Source organism: Alosa alosa, chromosome 8, assembly GCF_017589495.1.
Source record: "Alosa alosa isolate M-15738 ecotype Scorff River chromosome 8, AALO_Geno_1.1, whole genome shotgun sequence".
Lineage (NCBI taxonomy): Eukaryota > Metazoa > Chordata > Actinopteri > Clupeiformes > Clupeidae > Alosa > Alosa alosa.
The window spans coordinates 8,602,048-8,622,728 of NC_063196.1; the positions used below are offsets into that span (position 1 = coordinate 8,602,048).

Genomic DNA, 20,681 nt, shown 5'->3' on the forward strand with positions numbered 1-20,681 from the left:
GAGACGGATTGGATGGCCGCTTTTAGGTTTTCCGTCCTAATGAGAGACTAGGGAGGAGGGATAGCGTTTGATCCTTGGCTTGGAAGCCTGTGTTTAAATCTTTTAGCAGCAATCACTCTTTCTTTTTCTTTATTTCTGCTCTCTCTCTCTCTCTCTGTCCCCACCACCCTTCATCCATCCATCCATCCCTTTTTCTTCTCTTTACCCCTCTCTCCCTCCCTCTCTTTCTCAAGGATATATAGGGAAAACAGAGAAAATCTGCGAGCTCCACAGATGATGGATAGCAGGGGAGGTAACACTAACTCAAGCTTAAGAAAGTCCTGATCATTGTGATATTTAAGCGCTTTCCCGATAGGACAGAATCGTGGCCCTTCTCACAGACATATATATCAAACCCCATTTTAGTGAGGGAGACTCGCAAAAGGAGGAAGAGAGAATAGGAATAACAATAATGCAAGTCAACCTGTGAAAATATTATTTTATTCGTAGAGACTTACGCGCACTGGACGGAAACTCGCCGGCGCCATGACTCTCATTACAGACCGGGGAGTTCGGTCCAAACCACACAAGAGAGCTTGGGGTCCATCAGGGCCTGTAAGGCCACGCCGAGCGGAGCCTGCACTCTTACAACGCCAGGGAGGGCTGGGACCTCTCCCTGTCTCTGCATTTTACACACTGTGTGTGTGCGCGTGTGCGTGTGCGTGTGTGCGTGTGCGTGTGCGTGCCTGTGTGTGTGTAATGGCTCATGTCTGTAAGAGCAGGTTTAATGGTTTAATGTTTAATAATGAAATGATACATCTCCCCATCACATAAATAGTGTAGCCCACTGGAGATTTCTGATGGAAAGTGTCTCTTGCACAAAAATGCAAATAAAGCATAAGTACTCCTGGTAGTTTTATTGTTTCTGGACAGACCAAATAGTGAATGAATTAAATTATGTGTGATTAAATGAAGTGTACAAACAAAAGGTTTACAGGAAAAAGGCTAAAATTACACGAAATAGAAAATCACTCAATCATTATGATGATTTTGGCTGGTAGATTTCCAATGAAGGCACATTGCTTGATCATATATTTCACTGATTAGGTCAAGAAAAACATTGTGTCTATTTTACTGAAATAAAACCTGAAATATGTTCACTATTTTCCAAAAGAAAGGAAATGAAATAAATTATCAATCACAAATAAATTATGTTTTTTTTCTGCAAAGGGTCCAGGAGTTGAGAAGAAAAAATCTCACAACATACTTTGTTTTAGGCTTTCAGGACAGAAAAGTAAATAAATGCATTCATTTTGCATTCAGGAATTCCTCTTAAAACATTTGTTCTTTCTCCATCCTCTGAACACACAGCACTAATAACACTTTGTCTTAAATATACCTCTTTAAGAATATATACTTCAATTTCTCTATCCAATTGGAAAAAATTGGATGTCAGATTGACCAGTTCAAAATCAGTGTAAATCAAGCAAACCTCAAACAGGAGAACTCCACTAGGTGTAGGTACAGCCAAGAGCCATTGGATTAATCACTCCATTGCAGCTATATTGCTATTCCACATGCTTATCAAAGACTGATAAATACATGATGGTGTGTTTTCAGCTGTCAGGCCTTCATGTCGCACCATGAGAGTGAGAGAAATAAATAGAAGAAGTAATTTATCAAGCCCCCAATAAAGAGGAAAAGCATTTTGGCCGTGTTCACAAACGAGACAGAAAGGTGAGAAAGAGAGAGACAGACAGAGAGAGAGGAGAGAGAGAGAGACACAGACAGAGAGAGAGAGAGGAGAGAGAGAGAGACAGGCAGACAGACAGAGAGAAAGATAGAGTTTAAACTTTGTTTCTAGGTTGTTTTACTTTGTCAACACAAAAACATGCTTTGTCGTGCCAGTAGAACTCATCCAGAGAAATTTAGAGCACAGAGAGCGAGATGGGGGAAGAGGAAGGGCTGACCGGGTGAGTTTTGCTGTTTTATAGTGTATCAAAAGAGGTTACACTGATTCACTGCAGAATAAGACTTCACAAGCCCAGTAATATTGCTGATCATACCATTGTGTCAATCATTCACCAATTTTGCACAATGCAGCACTTTACCTACAACAAAGCCTGCGACTGACTGAGTCAATCATTGACGGCAGACATATTTTCTTCAGGGCCTGATGTCCTTGGGCTGGGAGTAGGGGGGGGGAGCAGGGGGAGATGAATGCAAAGTCTTAACTCTCAAAGGTGTAAAGGTGGTGTTTGAGGTGGGGGGGGGGGGGGGGCTATTACTTGGCCAGCCTCTTGGACACGTCCTGGTAGGCCATTTCAATCTCATTGTCGGCGGGGCAGGTGTTGGTAAACTCGTCCCGGCTGTAGGCGCTGTTCAGGTAACGCCACACGCCGCTCATTTCGGTGGGGATGTTGAAGTTGCGGTACTTCTTGGCCACAACCTGGATGAGACGAGAGGGAGGGAGAGCAGGTTGCTGGTAGAAGTAGGTGCTTTCAATGCAAAGACAACAGGCTCACATTTAAAAACCTGTTTGTGTGTCGAAACATTGGTCATTTGCACTTAATTAATAAACTCTATAACTGTGTTCAGTTATGTTGTATAAAAGCATCTCCAAAATCACTCACAGTGCATGCATGGATTTTTAATAGTAAGTGTGTGATTATTCAGACCTGAGACAAAAACACCTTTGGTCCCTCATATAATGATAAAACACTTGAAGCTAAGTTCACATGAATTCCTTGTATACTTTCATTTTCTAAAAAAAAAAAAAAAAAAAAGAAAAAAAACAATATTCATTATTCATGTAGCCACAAGATGGCACCAAAGTACATCTCTGAACAACTGGTTCTATTGATTCTCAAGCTGGATCACTTGTGAGGTCAAAGGCCGCAGTTTTCCCCTTCAGCTCCAGTCCAGATGCACTCAAAGAGGCCTTTCTAAGGAACGCTGTAAATCCGTAACTCAATAATAACCCTCTCTCAAAACTAGAGATCAGCACGGTCACCTCCCAGGTCTCAGTGCTTGGCAGAATGACAGTGTCAGTCCTTGGCAGCTGGGTAGGTGGGGTTAGCATCCAACTGTAGCCTTTTGGAGGAACAAAGTAACTTCAAGGACCCGAGTCAAGGGTGATGCTATGGCCAGAGGTCACCCTTACGCCACTGAGATGTGCCGAGTGGTGTATTTTCCAGGTTTTATTGTGCAACTTCATTGGGCCTCTGGATCAACTGAGTTTAGTTTGGCCTTTGAAGCTGAGGTTGGAGGAGATAGTGTTTTTACAACCTGGCGTGTTTGTGTGTGTGCGTGTGTGTTTGTGTGTGTGTGTGTGTGTGTGTGTGTGTGTGTGTGTGTGTGTGTGTGTGTGTGTGTGTGTGTGCAGACACGTAAGAAGGTCCCCACAATCTCTGCACTGGTAAATTGTGGCCACAAAGTTAGGAAGAATTCCCACTAAAAGACAGGTTATTAAATCTAATGGACTTATCTGACAATTTTATCTGGCACTACACTGTATCTGACTTGATTTTGCTTTAGAAGCTGGTTATAGTCACTATGAGAAAGAAAGCCTTACTTTAACAACAGTTAGGTAATTGGTTAGGTTAGGTGAATTAAAGCCTTTGCTAAGTAAACAAAAACAAAACAAAACATAAATATAAACAGGTGTGTGGTGCCCACCTTTACTATGTGCAGCTTGGGCAGCAGGTTACAGTCCGCCAGGGTCAGCTCGTTGCCGTCCAGGAACTTGCGTAAGGAGGCCCGCTCATCATCCATACTGTTCGCATCGATCTCGTCTGGCAGGGCACTGTTGAGGTAATCGTCCAGCTTCTTCAACGCCTTGGTGAGGTTCTTCTCTAGACCTGCAGCAGAGGAATAAAGCCATGGATATGTTTTTTGTTTTAGTTTCTCAACACCTTGTGAATTTGATCTTCTATCATCTTTTTAAACTCCTTTTCAGCTTGTGTTTGTTGACACTTTTGAGTATTCTGAGTTTTGTGCCATACTTTGGGTGACCCTCTGTTGTTTTTAAATGTGTGAGCTGAATAAAGGATACTTGCTATTTACTATTTACTACTTATTAACTAAATAACAACATATATGATAAAAATATATGATTGCCATTTTCGCAAGTGATAAGTATAGTGATAAAAGAAAAGCACCTATAACAATGGATGTGTCTATGTAAATTGAGATCCATATGAAATTTGGTTTTATAGCCTATTTATCCTAGGTTCATGCAAATTATACTCAAACAGCATAAATGTAGGCTACCATTGACTATTGAGCATTGTCTATACTGAAATAGCAATATCTGAGTGTACTGCAGGCTGGAGGATTACTAATGTCCAAAAAAATGGTCAATGTGGGAATGTTTCTCATTACAGAAGTGAATGTAAATGTGGCTATGCTTTGGCAGGTTGAATTCCAAGCCCATTAGGTCTGTGTGTGTGCATCCCGTGACTCACCTTTATTGGCCTCTGCTTTTGTGTTCTTGATGTAGGCAGAGAACTTGGCAAAGATGTCGATGCCTGCAGTGTTGGATTCCCTGTTTTTAGCAGCAAGTTTGGGGTAACTGGGAAAATCAGAAATGATAGAACCGCAATAAATACAAAAGGCCACTTCCCAATGTGTTACAAAGTTGGCTGAGACAAAGGACATTGTGCCAACATCAAGTGTCATATAATGTCTCTGTGTAAATATATCTATATCTATATCTATATATATATATATATTTTTTTTTTTTATTTTTTTTTTTTATTTACACTGAAACGTGTACTGCCCACTGCTGTACCTAGGTGGCGCTAGGACCTCCTCTAGAAATTCCTCGATCTTGTTGATGTCGGTCTTCACCTCGCCGTTATAGGTGAGGAAGGGAGGGTGGGTGCCTGGGGCCAGGTTGTGAAGGTCAGCTGGCTTTCTGCATGGGTCATCAAATTCAAAATCAGATGAGATTGCCGCGCCATTCCCAAGTCAATGACTCCAGCGGTGCCAGAAGGGACACATAATAAAGACCAATGACTCTGCCTGGGCAATATAAGACTTATGCTGGTTAAAAGAAGGATTTGATACTAAGTTTGGCTGACTAAGTTTATCACGTGCCAAGTTAGCCAAAGTATGTAAAAAGCAGTCTTGTGCATATGTTTACCTCTCTCTCTCTCACACACACACACACACATGCGTGCATGCATATGCAAACCTACACACACACACACACATACACACACTTGTGGCCAGCCAGTGGTTCCGCTATGGTCAGACCATTTTGAATAACACCTAACTCTGCATGGCAAACCAGTGGTTGCCCTGCCCTGGCCAGTGCTGTCTGCCCCCTGGGCTGGCTGTGCTCCCCTTACCTCTTCAGGTCGACTGTGGTGACGTTGAAGACCACGCCCTTGAGCCACAGGATCATGAAGAGGCGCTGGGAGAATGGGCAGTTCCCGATGCTCTCCCCGTCAATGCCCGCCTGCAAACAATCACACACATAAACAACCATCAGTTACAGAGTTACAGCTAACAATATACTTACACACACTTAGTAGATATAATCAGAGACTAAAGGATCTTTGGTGTGAAGCATGGCCGGGCTAAACCCAGATGAAATTGGGTGAACAAGTTCTTTTAAAATGATAATTTACCAGAAAAATGTTTTTGCTGTATTTTCGAAAGGTTTCTTTAAGAGTTTAACTTACGTCTTAAGTTTAATTTTACCACTGTTTATGCCCCTTGGAAATGAAAAGTGAAGAGAGAATGACGTCCAGACCAATTCTCAACAGAGAATCAGTGCCCTACGTGCATTAACTGGCACAATGTTCAGCAGACACAGGTAACGAGGTTAAAAAAGTAAACCACATTTATTCTGACCCAAATAGAATCACCACTGAAGATCACTGCTTTCTAAATCTTCAGATTCACTGTGTCAGCATAGTGTTCAGGCAACAGTGGACTGATAGTTGGACTCATAGTCTTTCAAGATACAGATAAGATACAAGATACACACACACACACACACACACACACACACACACACACACACACACACACACACACACACACACACACACACGTAGTAATCTATCTTGTGAAAAGCAAACACCCATACCACTGAGTCCTGTTTACTCAGTCCCTGTTTACTCACTTGCTCATCACTTTAAAAACAAATATGGGGTAAACTTAAACTTCCCTTTCAGCTAAGGTCAATCTCTACACCAGCAGAACAACAGCCCAGCTCTCAATATCATGTTTACAGTCAGTGTAATACATCTTAATAAACAATAATAATAAATTTATGGATAATCAAAAGAAGATAGAAACAAAACAGCAAAAACAACAGTAAAAACAAGACTAGATAAACTAGAGATTACAGGTTAAAAGGTATTTTAAAAGGCGGGTCTTGTTCTGCAAGTACTAGGTATGGTCTAGGTATTTCTAATATATTGCGTTAACAGTAGGTGGGGGCAGCATAAACAGGTGAGTCCTCCTGACTGCTGCTTTTAAAGCATTATAGGTGAAAGCATTTATATTTATATAGCAATATTTAGCACTTGGTTCTCTCTGTGGCGACAACAGAAGGTTGGAGGTGGCCAAAGCTGCAGACACACAACGTAAACCTAAAACTGCCACAACCTCATAATCTCACAATGTAATGTTTACAGATGTTATGGTACCAGGTAGAGAGGCACAGACATACATGACGTTAAAACTTCTGTGTTCGAGCTAACAATGTTGTGCGTAGGCCTGTGTACATACATCTCATAGAGTAGTTGTAGTAGTGTGCGCATCCCCACCGGTGAGGTGCAGGGCAAATGGAACTAGAACTCAAAAAGGATTAAATGCCCGCACTCTGCTAAAAGCTCCCATACATTTATTGTGCTGCAACGTTTCGACCCGGCTGGGTCTTCCTCAGGCAAATGGTACATCATGGCAGTGAGTACAGCCATGGCCATGCTAAAGCCCCTGAGCCTGAGTCTAGCCCTAACAGTGCAAAAGCTGTTGTGTCTGTGTGGCCAGTATCGGATGTCATGAGTGACAGTACCATGAGGGCACCATTAGGGAGCTTAGCGCGGGGGTCCTTCTATACTTGTGACCGTGTGAATTATTCACGTCTCCTCTATCACTCGCTTCACTAGCCTCCATGATGTCAGGGCTACTGCTGGGTCAAGCCCTATGCAATGCAATATATAAAGAGTATGTATGTTGCTTTGGTCAATATGAATACAGACACAGGTCAGAGGTGACATCCAGAGTATCAACCTACTTCTGCTAAATACACACACACACACACACACACACACACACACACACACACACACTATTTAACACAACTCCTATTTAACATTTTGCTACAGTGCCTCTTTCTCTGTCCTCAATCCAACACAGTGCCTCAGATAATAGTGAGTCATGATCTAGAAAGCACAACAATGACAACCCCACGCCACTGGACCACCGTTGATCAGAGCAGCTGTTTTTTGGATATGCAGCAAAAGCTGGAGTTCATCTAGGTTAATGACGATGGATACACCAATATGTTGGTCTAACATTGCTGTTGGCCAATAGAGCTCTTGTTGAATGATGTCAGCTATCAGCAAATAATATGACATTTACCAATAGCAGTGGCTAATGTTTATCTGTTATGTTGCATCAATTCTGCACTAGCTAAATGTTGTAAATGACTGGGACAGTTACACATATTGCTGAATGAAGTGCTGAAACACTTGAAAATGTCTGTAATTGTGTTTTTGTTTTTAATGTCTGGAAAAATGTCAAGGTGGCAATGAAATGTCTGAAATTACAAAGAATTCTCACATGATTTGCTTATGTCACCACTTGCTTTCAGGATCCACATCCAGACCCAAGTGCCATTCAGGAAGCATTTTTTCCATTGTTTCACTTTGTAAGCAGTTAAAGCAAGTCAGTGGTGCTGTTGTTATTGCTAGTGAATCATTAAAAACGAACATGTCTGCCATAAGCTATCAGTTAGACAGTAGTACATCACATAAAGCATGAGGATAAGAGTGCTTGATGCCACTGAGTCTGTAGTGATACAACATAATCACTGTGGCCATACTGAAGGCCCTGGGGCACTGTCAAACTTAATAACCCTGTGAGATCTGTGCCTGTGTTCTGCCTGTGTTTGTTTGAGCTCCATGATTACTTGATTTGATCGACTGCTCAGACATTAAACCCTCTGGCCACCAGAGCACACTTCAGCTTAATTAGCTCAGTTAATTAGTGGAGGTGGAGTAGAACCACTGTCACAAGGTGTGTGTATGTGTGTGTGAGAGAGAGTTTCTTTATGTGTATGAATGACTGTATTTGTTTATTTGTGTGTGTGTGTGTGTGTTCGTGTGTATATATGAAGAGAGACTGTATTTGTGTGTGTGTGTGTGTGTGTGTGTGTAGGATATTTTCCAATAGTGTCAGCAGCACCCTCTGTAATCATCGGCAAGGGTTTTCCCCTTCGTGTCACTCAACTCAACTCCAGCCCAACACACAAACAACCCAGGACCTGCACTGACAGCAACTTCATCCAGCCTGCCTGCCTTGTAACAAAACGACAAGTACATTACCACCACCTGCATTCACATTCACACACACACCAGGTTGTTCAACTTGGACGCGGGATGCCACTGTTCACTTGCGTGCAGCCGATATCTCTCACAACATCCTGTGACAAGCCAGGTCAGACGGCCAGCGGTAACTCTAGCACATCTATTGTGTTACACAGGCTTTCCGTATCAACAATAAAAAGCTGCTGGCAAAGCACTGACAGCACAGCTCATCAAAAAACAAGTCTGTATTCCCAAATGGTTATGTTTTTATAATAGTACTAATGCGCTCAACATATTATTAGTAGCTGTAATAGTAGTGGTAGTAACAGTATCAAAAGTAGTAGCTGTTGAATCATTGTTTTCAGCAGCACCATCATGTCATTTTTCAAACAATTTGTTGCATGCTACGCCTGGTTCATTGTCTTACCTTCACAAATAACTCAATATCTGGGGCGCCCCCACCATTGGTGGGAGCTGGTTCAGTCATTATGTCTCCTTTGCCCTCCTCAGCTGAATCACTAGGAAAAGTCCATGGGTACTACATCAACAGTCCCTCTTGTCTACATCCTCGTTTGAATGGGCTGTGGTGGACGAGGTCAGCACGGCACGTCCTTACAGGCCTTACAAGTACTTTGAGCCCTTTTTCTGTGACCAGCTTCGCCCCAGGCTGTGGGTTTGATCGTTTTTAGGCGGCGGGTCAGGTCGTGGATGTTTGAGGCAACCCCGGATGAGAGGGAGAGAAGGATCTGGTTCCCGCTGATAGGGGTGTGTGTGTGTGTGCGTGTGTGTGATGGGGAGAGAGGGGATAGGTGTCAGGCTTTGCCAGGGGGAGGAGCTTACCCCCCACACACACACACAGACAGACTCGCACTAAAGAGCAGAACAGAGGGTTCTAATAACACAATAATCTATGCAATTAGAAAGTCTTTTTTCAGTAGTGTAGTGGTGGCATGAAGTTTGAATGGAGCGGTGTAGTTTGGTAGCACACAATTGGGCACAATTTGAGTGACAGCTCAATATGTCCAGCATCTAAAGCAAATACTAAAACCAGATCATGACCATGAAGGTGATTTATTTTTAGAAGGCTAAAAGTAAACCGGAGGGAGGCCCTTAAACCAAACAAAACAATTACACTATTATGCAACTAGTCACTGGAAGGTATGAAATGGTATGACCAGTTACACTTTTATGCAAAACAATCACTGGATGGTATGAAATATTGCACTTGAATAAAAATATATTTAGACTTTTGAAAATCAAAAAAAGAGTGCTCTATCATTTTTGGCCAGAGAGAGCTTAGGGTGTTATCCAGACAAAAACAATGTTGTGGTGCCGAAACAAAAGGAGGTCTCCCAAACTCATTCAATGTATATGAATGACAATTCTACCACAAAGACTCCAATGGCTTAAATAGATTTCAGCTTTTAAAATCTTTTTGGAGCATTGGGTGAGCACTCCCAACTTTGATTTTTTTTGTTCAGTGTCATTGACCGTCTGACTGAATACTAAAGTCATGCCCTTTGCATTTGAATCTGACCCAAAATTGTGAGTGAACTATTACAGACAGGGCTCCCTGCGCTCAAAGCTTCCGGAATCTTCCATGGCTTCACTGGCCTGACAAAGAGAACTGGTGGAGGTGACAGTAGGCACGAGAGACCCGTCATCACACACAAACAGGATAGTTATGTACCGATGGCCAGGGAAAATAACGACACTGACCTTGAGGCAGGTCTCGATAGAACTCTGGAAAGCTTCAGCTGGTCTGCTGAGCAGAGACAAATTATTAACAATTTCAACAGCGAATTACTGCTAATTAAGTTAACTGTATGATACTGCATTCTAATATGTCACATTTGTATATACACTTGAATTGGAGTTTAATTAAAGGGATTGTTAATGATTATTTAACTTTGGAATAAATTATCACCTTCCTTCACACACACAAACAAACTATACTCTCAACTCCACAAAACATAATTGATTACCAATTTTCACGTACTGTTTAATATTCTGAATATTATCTTGTCCAGTACTTGTTGTCAGCTGACAAGTCTGAAGGTGCCAAACTGGCCACCTGTTTCAGTGTGACATTCTCCCTGCATGGCTTAGCACCCCTACAGCCTGCCAGTTGCAGTGTGCCATGTTCCTGTCCTAGAAACCCGATGTGATGGAATGAGCCCCGTGCATTTTTAATGGCCACCCACCCAATCACACAGCTAGGCTATAGCTCACAGAAGCGTGGCTGGCAGGCAAACTCTGGGTTATATCCGATCGGCCTCCCGAAACCCAGGAGGACAAGATTCCCTCATCAATGATTCATGAGTTTGGCTTTGGTTGTGAAGCGGAAGTTGCTTTTCAAGATGCCTCGCTTTTAGAAGCTACCAATATGGAGCATGCAGAGGTTTCATGTTTTTTAGGTCAAAGACAACCAAATGCTGCCCATGTTGCAAATCTTACCCAAATTAACTTACAGTGTGACTTTGTCATGGGGGTATAAAATCTAAAATATGTTTATTTAATTTCTTAATTGTTTATGCCTTAATTGTTTTCCATAACATTCCATAATTGATTATTCACTCAAAGAAATAATCAGAGCAAAAGTCTCATGGTCACTCTGCCTTTAAATACACAGCAGCCTGGATGTGACATGCACACCAGTGACAGAACAGCTTCCTCTAGTGGCATGCTGTTCATTCACTCAACTGAATGGGAAACCTCTCATAATTTTATGTTACTAGTGCAGTGCCCGTTCAAACATGCTATTCCTGTAGCCCAATTACATGCCTGCAGGTAGGCCTGCTTGGAAAATAGAATAGGGAAAAACATAATTCCAGGTAAGCATTCAATAATGAATAGGCCTACAGATAATATAATAATATAATAATCCTAACAGCTGTTTTGAGTCAAGGCTATATGCTTAGCCTATTGAATAACTTGATGATAGAGAAAACAAACCATTTTGTGGAATGATGCATCATATGAAATTTGCAAAAACAGTCTCTGGTGGCCTATAAGTGACATCACACTCTGTCTGCCACTCGTTGCTTGTCGCTGGTTATGCTTTGCATGTGTGGCATTCTGAGACGTTCTTTAATTCGGGACCATTATCGCTCGTTTCAATTTAAGACCTTGCAGTTGGAAATGTTGTTTGCTTATTCAAAGTTTAAAGACAGTCCAAAGTAGCCTGGGCTATTCAAAGTGTCCGTTTATTGCACACCATTTTTTACGTCATTTTGAATAGCCACTGCATACCTGTGAGTGTTGGCGTGTTGTTCACTTTACTGTTGAGGTCAGACATGTTACGTTTTTACCTGTGTAACCTACACTGATCCAGCTCTGCCAAAGCCCTGCTTCTATACTCACTGGTAGCTTACAGTACAGTGGCGTGTGGGAGGGGGAGTGGCTAGCGGCGAAAGCCAATGTGCTTCTTTACCGATATATTTAACGATATCTTTAGCATTTCTTATTCAAACAACGTCAAATTTGGCACTGCACTTACTCATGCCCATAGCAAGACACCTGCCAAGTTTGAAATCAGTCTGACAAACGGTCAGTGAGATATGCGTGCCACAGACAGACAGACACACAGACGCTTCTTGCTTTATAGATAGATGGGTGGCAATCATTCCACAGATGCACTGATCCTCCCTTGGCCCTGGCATCGAATCATTAACATGAAGTATGTTTCAAAATGGATCAGGAGTGGCCTTTGAACCATCCCTGAAAAAGTTGTTGGTTATTTTTTGGCGAGTCATTGTGTGCAGACTCTAGAAAAACGTTGTGAAAACCATTCAGACTACTTCAATTCTGCTTGTGAACATTCTTGGTACGGTCTATGTTATTTATTAACTGCATCTAAAACTGCACCTGTAGTACACTGGCAGTGGTGTACCACACTACCAGCATTCCATATTCATATTCAAATTGAAGGTAATTCCATATATGCCGTATCTTTAAAATGATGTCCTGTCTGCAAGGTAGACAGTTTCATTCAATACATGGTGATCACCCCATATACATTTTGGCATTTTTTAACACTTTCTCACTTTTTCAATGGTCGATTTATGAGGCAAACATTGTGCTTTATGGTTGTGAAATAATGCACACCCATGTGTGTCAGGGAAAATGGAGAAAGGCATCCACTATCCTAGTCCTAGTACCAATAGCTGGGTGTACTTATTTCTGTTATCCTAAATACAGCTTTACTACAGCTAAATACAGCTTCATACGTACATATATCTGCCACAGGGTTTTTATGATGTGACTGCACATATATTTTTGTGTATCTTACAAAGTGAACTACTGGTTGTACTTTGGAAATGAACTAAATGATTAAAGTGTATAACTATTGATTTAATGGCCATGTAGTGGCCAAAAGTATAGTCATTGCCTCCACCCCTTTCCAAAGGTATCGGGAGACACCCATCAGCTTTGCAGATATCTACGGACTGTGATGATGGAGGTGAAATGAAAACAAACAGAATGGTGAGAAGTGTAAAACACATTTCCTCACAACATGTCCTATACAGAATTAATCTATCTGATGAATTGATTACGTTTTCAATTCAACTCTTTTTATCTGTGTTTTAAGGACTGCTTATATTTAATAAATCCACATGAAGTTTAGCCTATTGGTCTATTACCAAAAATCCCAACATAGCCTCCAATATCCCAACAAACTTGTGGTCAAAACACAGATTTTTTTTAATTTCTTAATGAGTTAATTGTGCTGCCGGTGACATTATTAAATGAAATTCTCTAAACATCCCTAGTGATGATCACCACTTATAGCTCTGCCATCCATTCACTCTAGCCAGCTATTGTTAGGGCTTTTCCTTAGAGGATAACACACCCATTCGCCAATCTCAGTCACAATCACAGTCGTTCAATCAGCAAAGTGCCCTCTCGGTCACACCACAGTTCGCCCCTATCGCAGAGCAAAGAATGGCACCCACCCAGTTCAATTTACTCAAGACTGGAGTTCAGCCGTGTTTCCATGACTGTACAGTGAACGGAGTTAATGAATCACAGCATGACACAAGGGGTCACCTGGAACATGTAGCCTATGCCATTGTCGTCTCCAAATCAAAGGAGGGAAGGGATTCCTGACTGGATTAGAAAGGGGCACCTAGCAAAGGGAATTCCAACCTGAATTCAGATGTTTACATAGACTGACTGCTAGCTGCCAAAATGTCTCTACTCAGCTCTCAAACTCAACAACTTAAACCAATAACTTTTGTTTTGTGTTACAAAATGACCAACTAGCCTGTGTTATGTCATCAGTCAGTGTACATGTTAGGAGGCCTACAGATATGGGACTGTATAATATAATTGTTTTACTATTTTGACTGACTAGACTACCTGGAAATACTGGAATAGCACACTAGCTCTGCCTGAGCTGATACCAAGTATTCTACAGAGTAAGCTTTGTGGTTCATTGCTTATCAATCTTGTGTACAAAAGGCTATGCTAGGCCGACTTACAATCATATAAAACGGTAACTGAGCTGCAATACTCTTAATCACACACAAACACAACATAAACTCATTAAAACCACATAACTTTCAGTGTCCCGTCGGCGGGACGGTTACCCCCCTCCACCCCCTCACCTCCCCCCAACATTCTAAATCAATTGTATGCACTATATTGCTATGTAGCATAGTAATGTTATACACCATTTCAAAGCTTTGACTCTTGGGAATCCAAAAATGACAACTTTTTTCATGTACAATCTGTATAGTGCTTTACATTCTTAGATTAATCTTATTATGTCTCAATTAAATTTGATCCAAAATGCCCCCCTCCCCCCCTTACGCTTTTGGTGCTACCCTGACTTCTGGCTGCAGTGTAGCTGCAGCACAATAAGTAGATGCAACATATTGGGTACTGAAATATTCACAAGAATCCATAGAAATTGAATTCATGTTGTGTTATCCAATATTAGTTGTACAGATGTATAGTCTATCTTATACACACTCATTGAACCAACAAAGTAAATGCAAAAATAGAGACATTTTTGTAATCATTCCATATTTAGTGTAGTCATTCCAAATACAATTGGAATGACTATACATGCTTGTATTTGGAATATAATCCAAATACAAGCATGAAACCTCAAAGTGTTACCTTTCATTTGAGACCAGGATTATGCTTCTACACAAAGGGGTTCATGTGCAGTAAGCATTTGATTGCCAGTATGCATTTTGGATAACAAAAAGTCCTATGGGGAGTATCCATAGGCATTTTACAAAACGCATGGGCATACCTTGGCAAATAATAGTCTAAAGCACTCATATTTTCATTCTTTATTGATCTACTTTTGCACACAACTTCACAAGACCTGGTGCTAGGGCTCAGTTGTGTTTCTAAGGGATATCAAGAGACCTAGAGGGCTGAAATGTGGTCAGTTCAGAGATGCTTGTAATCCGGCAGAAAGAAAAAAACTATATTCTAGCCTCTGTAACTCTTTGTGAGTACATCACACATTTATTTTGACTGTTTCCTACAAAAACTAGAGGTTCTCAGCTTTCTATAGAGGTCCAACATTTGATGGTAGGCCCCAGAAGAGGTGGGAACAATGCCCTTGTAAATAGGCACAGTGCAATTTCAGGCAAAAACTTGAAATTCTTTTTGAGAGTTATGCTGTTTTAAACAAACTGCAATTACACAGTTATAACTGAAATCTGACGATTGGGTAACAGGACTTCAACACACCTACATTTGTCTAGCATGTCCAGTAACCTATAGCCTATGAAACAGAAACAGTTAATAGAGGCCTTCACAGTCATGCATAAGAGAATATGGCTTTAAATCTATGTCAATTAGGGCCCCCAAAATTACCATGTGAGTATATTTTTTTCTGTGCTCGTTTCCTGTCTGCATCTCAGCACAACTTTGAGTCTTTAGCCTATGTGTCGAAATTCTCCATGATTGCGTAAACCAGATAGAGCAAAGGCCGCATGGTCAAAGAGTCACAAGCCACAAATGCTGCTGCCACACCTCAGCGACCTTCAAACTCACCGCATTTCTGCATGAACGTAAACCTCAGTGATAAAACTGTGAAAGAGGTGATTTTCTTCCATTTTTGGCTTAGCCTACCTTCACAAAAAGCGCGATATCGGGCTGGTTTGGATCAACAACTTTGGTCTCCTCGACTTCTGAAGTTTCTACTGGTTTTAGGCTGTAATCGACAATTTCCTCTGGTTCCGGAGATGAATCATCTGGTCGCGTGTAGGCCATGCACATGCCATCTTCTACATTGTCCTCGTAAAGCGGTGATTGGGGTGGGTCGTCGCATGGGTCTCCACCGGACTCGGAGGAGGAGGAGGAAGATGTGGAGGAGCGTCGTGAGGTTTCTGCCTCTCCATTAACTTCCATAGGAACAGCTTCTTCTTGAGCTAGGGATACCTCCGGTTGGGCCTCGGTTTTCTCCTCATCTTCGCTCGACGAACTGCTGCTGGCATCTCCTTTCGCGCGTGGCTGTTCTTCGGGACTCTTACGTGTGTTCATGTAGTCTGGTGATGAACGCTCGGCTGCCTCTGGAGCATGAACTTCAACCTCACTGTAAATCGCGTCTTTAACTTCAGCTGCATTCTCATAAATTGCACCTTGGTTCTCATATTTTGGTTCTGTTGGGGAGTCAGGTTTTTCATAAGCGTTTTCTTCTTTAACCACCTCATAAACATTTTCTCCGTTTTTGTCCATTTTGAATCGGTGTAATTCAAGGGCCCGTGCGTCCTGTTCCAAGTCCCAACGTCTAGGGCTGACGCCTTCTCGAGTGCTCTCGTGCACCTGTTGCCGGGGGAGATGAGCGCATGGGCAGGTTCCAACGATAACATATTAACTGGACTTTGGTCAGTGGGCTAGTCCCTCGCTCCAGAGTGTGAACCATCCACTGACAACGAATGGGAGGATATAACAAATGATGATTGCTTTTCAGAAACACATTTAAAGATAGGCCTATTGCTGGTATGTTAAAATAAGTGCAACATTCGTTTGCACAAGTAGGCCTATTTGACACGTCTGCCCTTGTGTCAACAATAATAGCCTAGTCTCACTGCCAGTCATGACAGTCTTTCTAAAGTCTCAAACAGTCAGCAACTAATTTGTATACAGTAGGTATACTCTCTCTTGGGCCCTCTCTCTCTCTCTCTCTCTCTCTCCCTATTTATCTGGCATGCAAACATACACTGTGTAGGTCAACTAGATCAGTGTTTCTCAAACTTTTTCAGACGAAGGACCACTTAACCAATAAAAAAGAAATGCACGGACTACCTAGCTAAAAAAAAAAGATTAGACCTACTTCAACAGTATATTTGCTTATTGTGTCAGAGGATTCTTATCATTTAAACTGGCATAATGTTACATAGAACTATTTAGATTTACATACAAGTTGGTTCAATATTGCAAACAACTCATCTATATTATACCACGTCTGCTCGCGGACCACGTACTTAGGATACCTTGCGGACCGCCAGTGGTCCCTGGACCACACTTTGAGAAACACTGCACTAGATGGAGTCCAGAGAAAAAAGACAAAGATCCCCCTTGGTATATCTTGATAAAAGACACTTTCATTTGGCATGCTCACAGACAAAAAAGTTGATTAAAGGGCAATCAATAGGCCTAGAAACCTGCAAAACACTTGTATCTCTTGCTTGGACATAGTAGTAGGTGAGATGAAAGTATACTCAGTCATTTAACAAACACTATGCTTATGTAAACTATAGTTAATCTCATTGCTGTTAGCTTTGTAATAAAATTGCTGATAATGTTGCCTAATGCCATGGGACAGCTCTATATTTAGGAAGGGAGCCAGTGAGGTGCTGCTTTCCATTTCAAACAGAGCATATAGGCTTCAGTGCTTTCTGCTGGCATGAGTCATGAACAAAGGATTTTGTATTTTCTTGTAACATAGGCTAGTAAACAAACAAAAGTTAAACATTCAAACAATGGAGGGGTTTTGTAAGACATCCTGTAAAGCAATATTTGAGAGCATGAAAACATTGGACAAATTATTGAGTACAAATACGTCAAGGCGTAATTCATTGCCAAGGCTACTGTATTCTTTAAACACAATTTATTTAACAAATATTTATTTTCATTTATTTTTTTGAACATCAAGAACATACAGTTTTACAATTTCAAAGCCTGCCAAGAAATAATTCGGTTTCATTTCGAAATCATTTCTCAATTTCAAAGTTTGGTCCCTCAAGTTTAGCTTCTGAAATAGCTATTTATTAGAAGAATACTGACACTCATATGTGTAATATGCTATTTCAACATTTATTTCAACATTCATTCATTGACAGATCAAGTGATGGCTGTGTAAAGAAATGTTTGATAGGTGATTCTACCAGACTGAACCCTGCTCTCCATCAAGGAGGCCTATTATATTAGTCCTTTTATCCAAACCGACTTATAAAATAAGGAATATTCAAGCTAGGTGACAGTAACAACAAAACAACTATTCAGTTATCTTATCTCCAAAGTTCATTTAGTGGCATTACTAAACTGAAGTGAATTATGGGGGCAGCCGTGGCCCACTGGTTAGCACTCTGGACTTGTAACCGGAGGGTTTCCGGTTCAAGCCCCGACCAGTGGGCCGTGGCTGAAGTGCCCTTGAGCAAGGCACCTAACCCCTCACTGCTCCCTGAGCGCCGCCATTGTAGCAGGCAGCTCACTGCGCCGGGATTAGTGTGTGCTTCACCTCACTGTGTGTTCACTGTGTGCTGTTTGTGTTTCACTAATTCACCGATTGGGTTAAATGCAGAAACCAAATTTCCCTTACGGGATCAAAAAATTATATATACTACTTATATATTAGAAAGCTCACACTCTCCATTATACTAATGTATAATCTGGCTTGCTTTCAGTCTACCAACAATCTAATCACTACATCTCTGATATCCTATGATATCCTATTCATAGGTTAATCATTTGCCGATTTAGACCATTTTGTAATCAGCATTGCCAATTACACTCCAAGGGTAAGTCTTACCAGTGAGCAAACAATCTCACGCTCCTCATGCCTCTGAATGTGAATGTATGCACCTTATCTGTGTGTGAAAGTCTGCTCTGTTCTTTCATTGGTGATGGATTTTTTTTTTTTACCTGATGACTTCAAGCCCATGTCATAGCTAGGCCGTCACAATAGCATTAAGTTGCTGTCATATGGAATGTCTGACCATTCTGGTTTCCTTAATTATGTATGTCTATGGGATTTGTTTGTCTTTCATGTACGGTCATAGTGATTTTCCAGGGAGTATTGTGAAATGAATGCTAATACCCAGCATGTATTTTAGCTTTGAACTTGTGTAATCAGGTAGGCAGATGTTTGACTGAAGTCAACATACATTCTGTTCACAATAGTGTAGACAGGGGGCATAATAACATATTTAACGAATACTGAAATCTATTTGTAACCAGACTATATTATGAGGCAAAATAATGTCTCTTTAATGTTGTGCAATTTGTGGGTAAATAGGTGCCTGAGGGCTTTTTTTGAGAATTAGGGTATTTTCCATTGCCCAGAGAACAACAAGCAAGATAACTATTCTTACATTTCTGAAACACACCATAGCTGCCTGCCTTCTTTCCAAGGGTGCATTTCCCAAAACCATATTGCTAACCTGTTAGCAACTTAGTTGGTTGACAATGGGAAATTGCATTGCAATCAACAAAGTGACAAACTTAGTTAGCAACTATAGTTTTGGGAAACACGCCCCAGGTTCTTTCAGGTCCACAATATCTCAGTCAGACAGCACATTACTGGTGCAAGCCAACTCATATGCAAACCTCTGACCAGCAAAAAAATAATACTCTTTACCTGCACACCAGAATACATGTCAATAATATCTATGACATAATTGTGTTAAGATATAGTAAGTTAAGATAGGCTTCAATGGTGGTAAAGAAGTCTCCTCTCTCTATTAAGTGACAGACATGACAGCCCTATCCTTCTTGAGTGCCTTACCCTATTGGCCTACAAACATGGGAAAATGCTATTAAAATAGCATTAGTGTATATTACTGCATCCGTTGTGTGATATTACTGTTATTTCATTGTTTTATGAATTCCATGTGATATTGGGTGTCATGAAAGGCAATTTTCCATTTTATAATTGTATTATTATAGTATTGAGCTATTTTTAATATTATCTACAGCAAAGTAGGCATAGTTTGTCTGCATGCCATACAGTTTTTTCCAAGCCAATCATTTATAATTTACATAATCTGTATTCCATATTCTGAAATAAAAGGGCAAAGTTAAACAAAGCTGAAGTATTTTGGTTGTTTAGGCTAAAGTGGTACAAAAAGGACTTTGTTCATGTTGTGGCATTGTAATGACAGGTGTGTGTAGCCTAATAAAGCACTGTCCCTCCCAATACCCTTTTGTACCACAAGGTGGCATCCTCTGCTAGAAAGTAACTTAGGCTAGTCAAGATTGTTTTGTAGTGTGTGGCAACAAAAATGTGGTGGGGTGAAAAAAAGCACTTCAGGGGTCGGTGAATTAGTGAAACACACACAGCACACAGTGAAGTGAAGCACACACTAATCCCGGCGCAGTGAGCTGCCTGCTACAACAGCGGCGCTCGGGGAGCAGTGAGGGGTTTGGTGCCTTGCTCAAGGGCACTTCAGCCGCGGCCCACTGGTCGGGGCTCGAACCGGCAACCCTCCGGTTGAGTCTCCAGTCCAGAGTGCTAACCAGTAGGCCACGGCTGCCCCAGTAGGCCTAAGTGATTAGAGTAGCTTACAGTTAAATGAAGAAACAAACAAACAAACAAACAAAAATATTAAAGGCACATGAATAGTAGCCTATGTGATCTGCCTTTTCTTATCTGCTGGTAGACATATGGATGGGTTGATCGGAACAGTGCAGGGAGTGGTTGTTTGTGTAGCTGCTGTAGGCCTACCATACAATGACAGCTTTGTGGAGCGGGATGAGGTCAGCCTGACATGTGATTGAACTTCACATTGGTCGACATTCCCAAGACTATAGGCAATGGCTGACTTCATATAGGAAGTTTAGGGGGGGGGTGGTTTTATCTTGATAAATATAAATAGTGGCACATCTTATGTCTTGTTCTGAGAGATGTCTAGGCCTAAGAACCTGACCTCTGGGCTGGGGGTGGCCCATTCATAAAAAAAAAAA

General features: G+C 41.4%; 1 protein-coding gene across 2 annotated transcripts; it reads right to left on the reverse strand.

Moving 5' to 3' along the window:
* Positions 1-881: 881 nt before the first annotated feature.
* On the reverse strand, positions 882-16,338 carry LOC125299628 (chloride intracellular channel protein 5-like). 2 transcript variants are annotated; one of them, XM_048250973.1, is made up of 6 exons: positions 15,627-16,338; positions 5,334-5,443; positions 4,772-4,897; positions 4,446-4,552; positions 3,658-3,839; positions 882-2,428 (listed from the first exon to the last, which is right to left on the reverse strand). In XM_048250973.1, the coding sequence occupies exons 1-6, from the start codon at positions 16,230-16,232 to the stop codon at positions 2,264-2,266; spliced, it is 1,296 nt and encodes a 431-aa protein (XP_048106930.1). In that variant the 5' UTR covers positions 16,233-16,338; the 3' UTR covers positions 882-2,263. The 2 variants fall into 2 exon arrangements, with proteins under 2 accessions (XP_048106930.1, XP_048106931.1); XM_048250974.1 differs by lacking the exon at positions 15,627-16,338 and adding an exon at positions 8,956-9,310.
* Between the last annotated feature and the right edge of the window lie 4,343 nt (positions 16,339-20,681).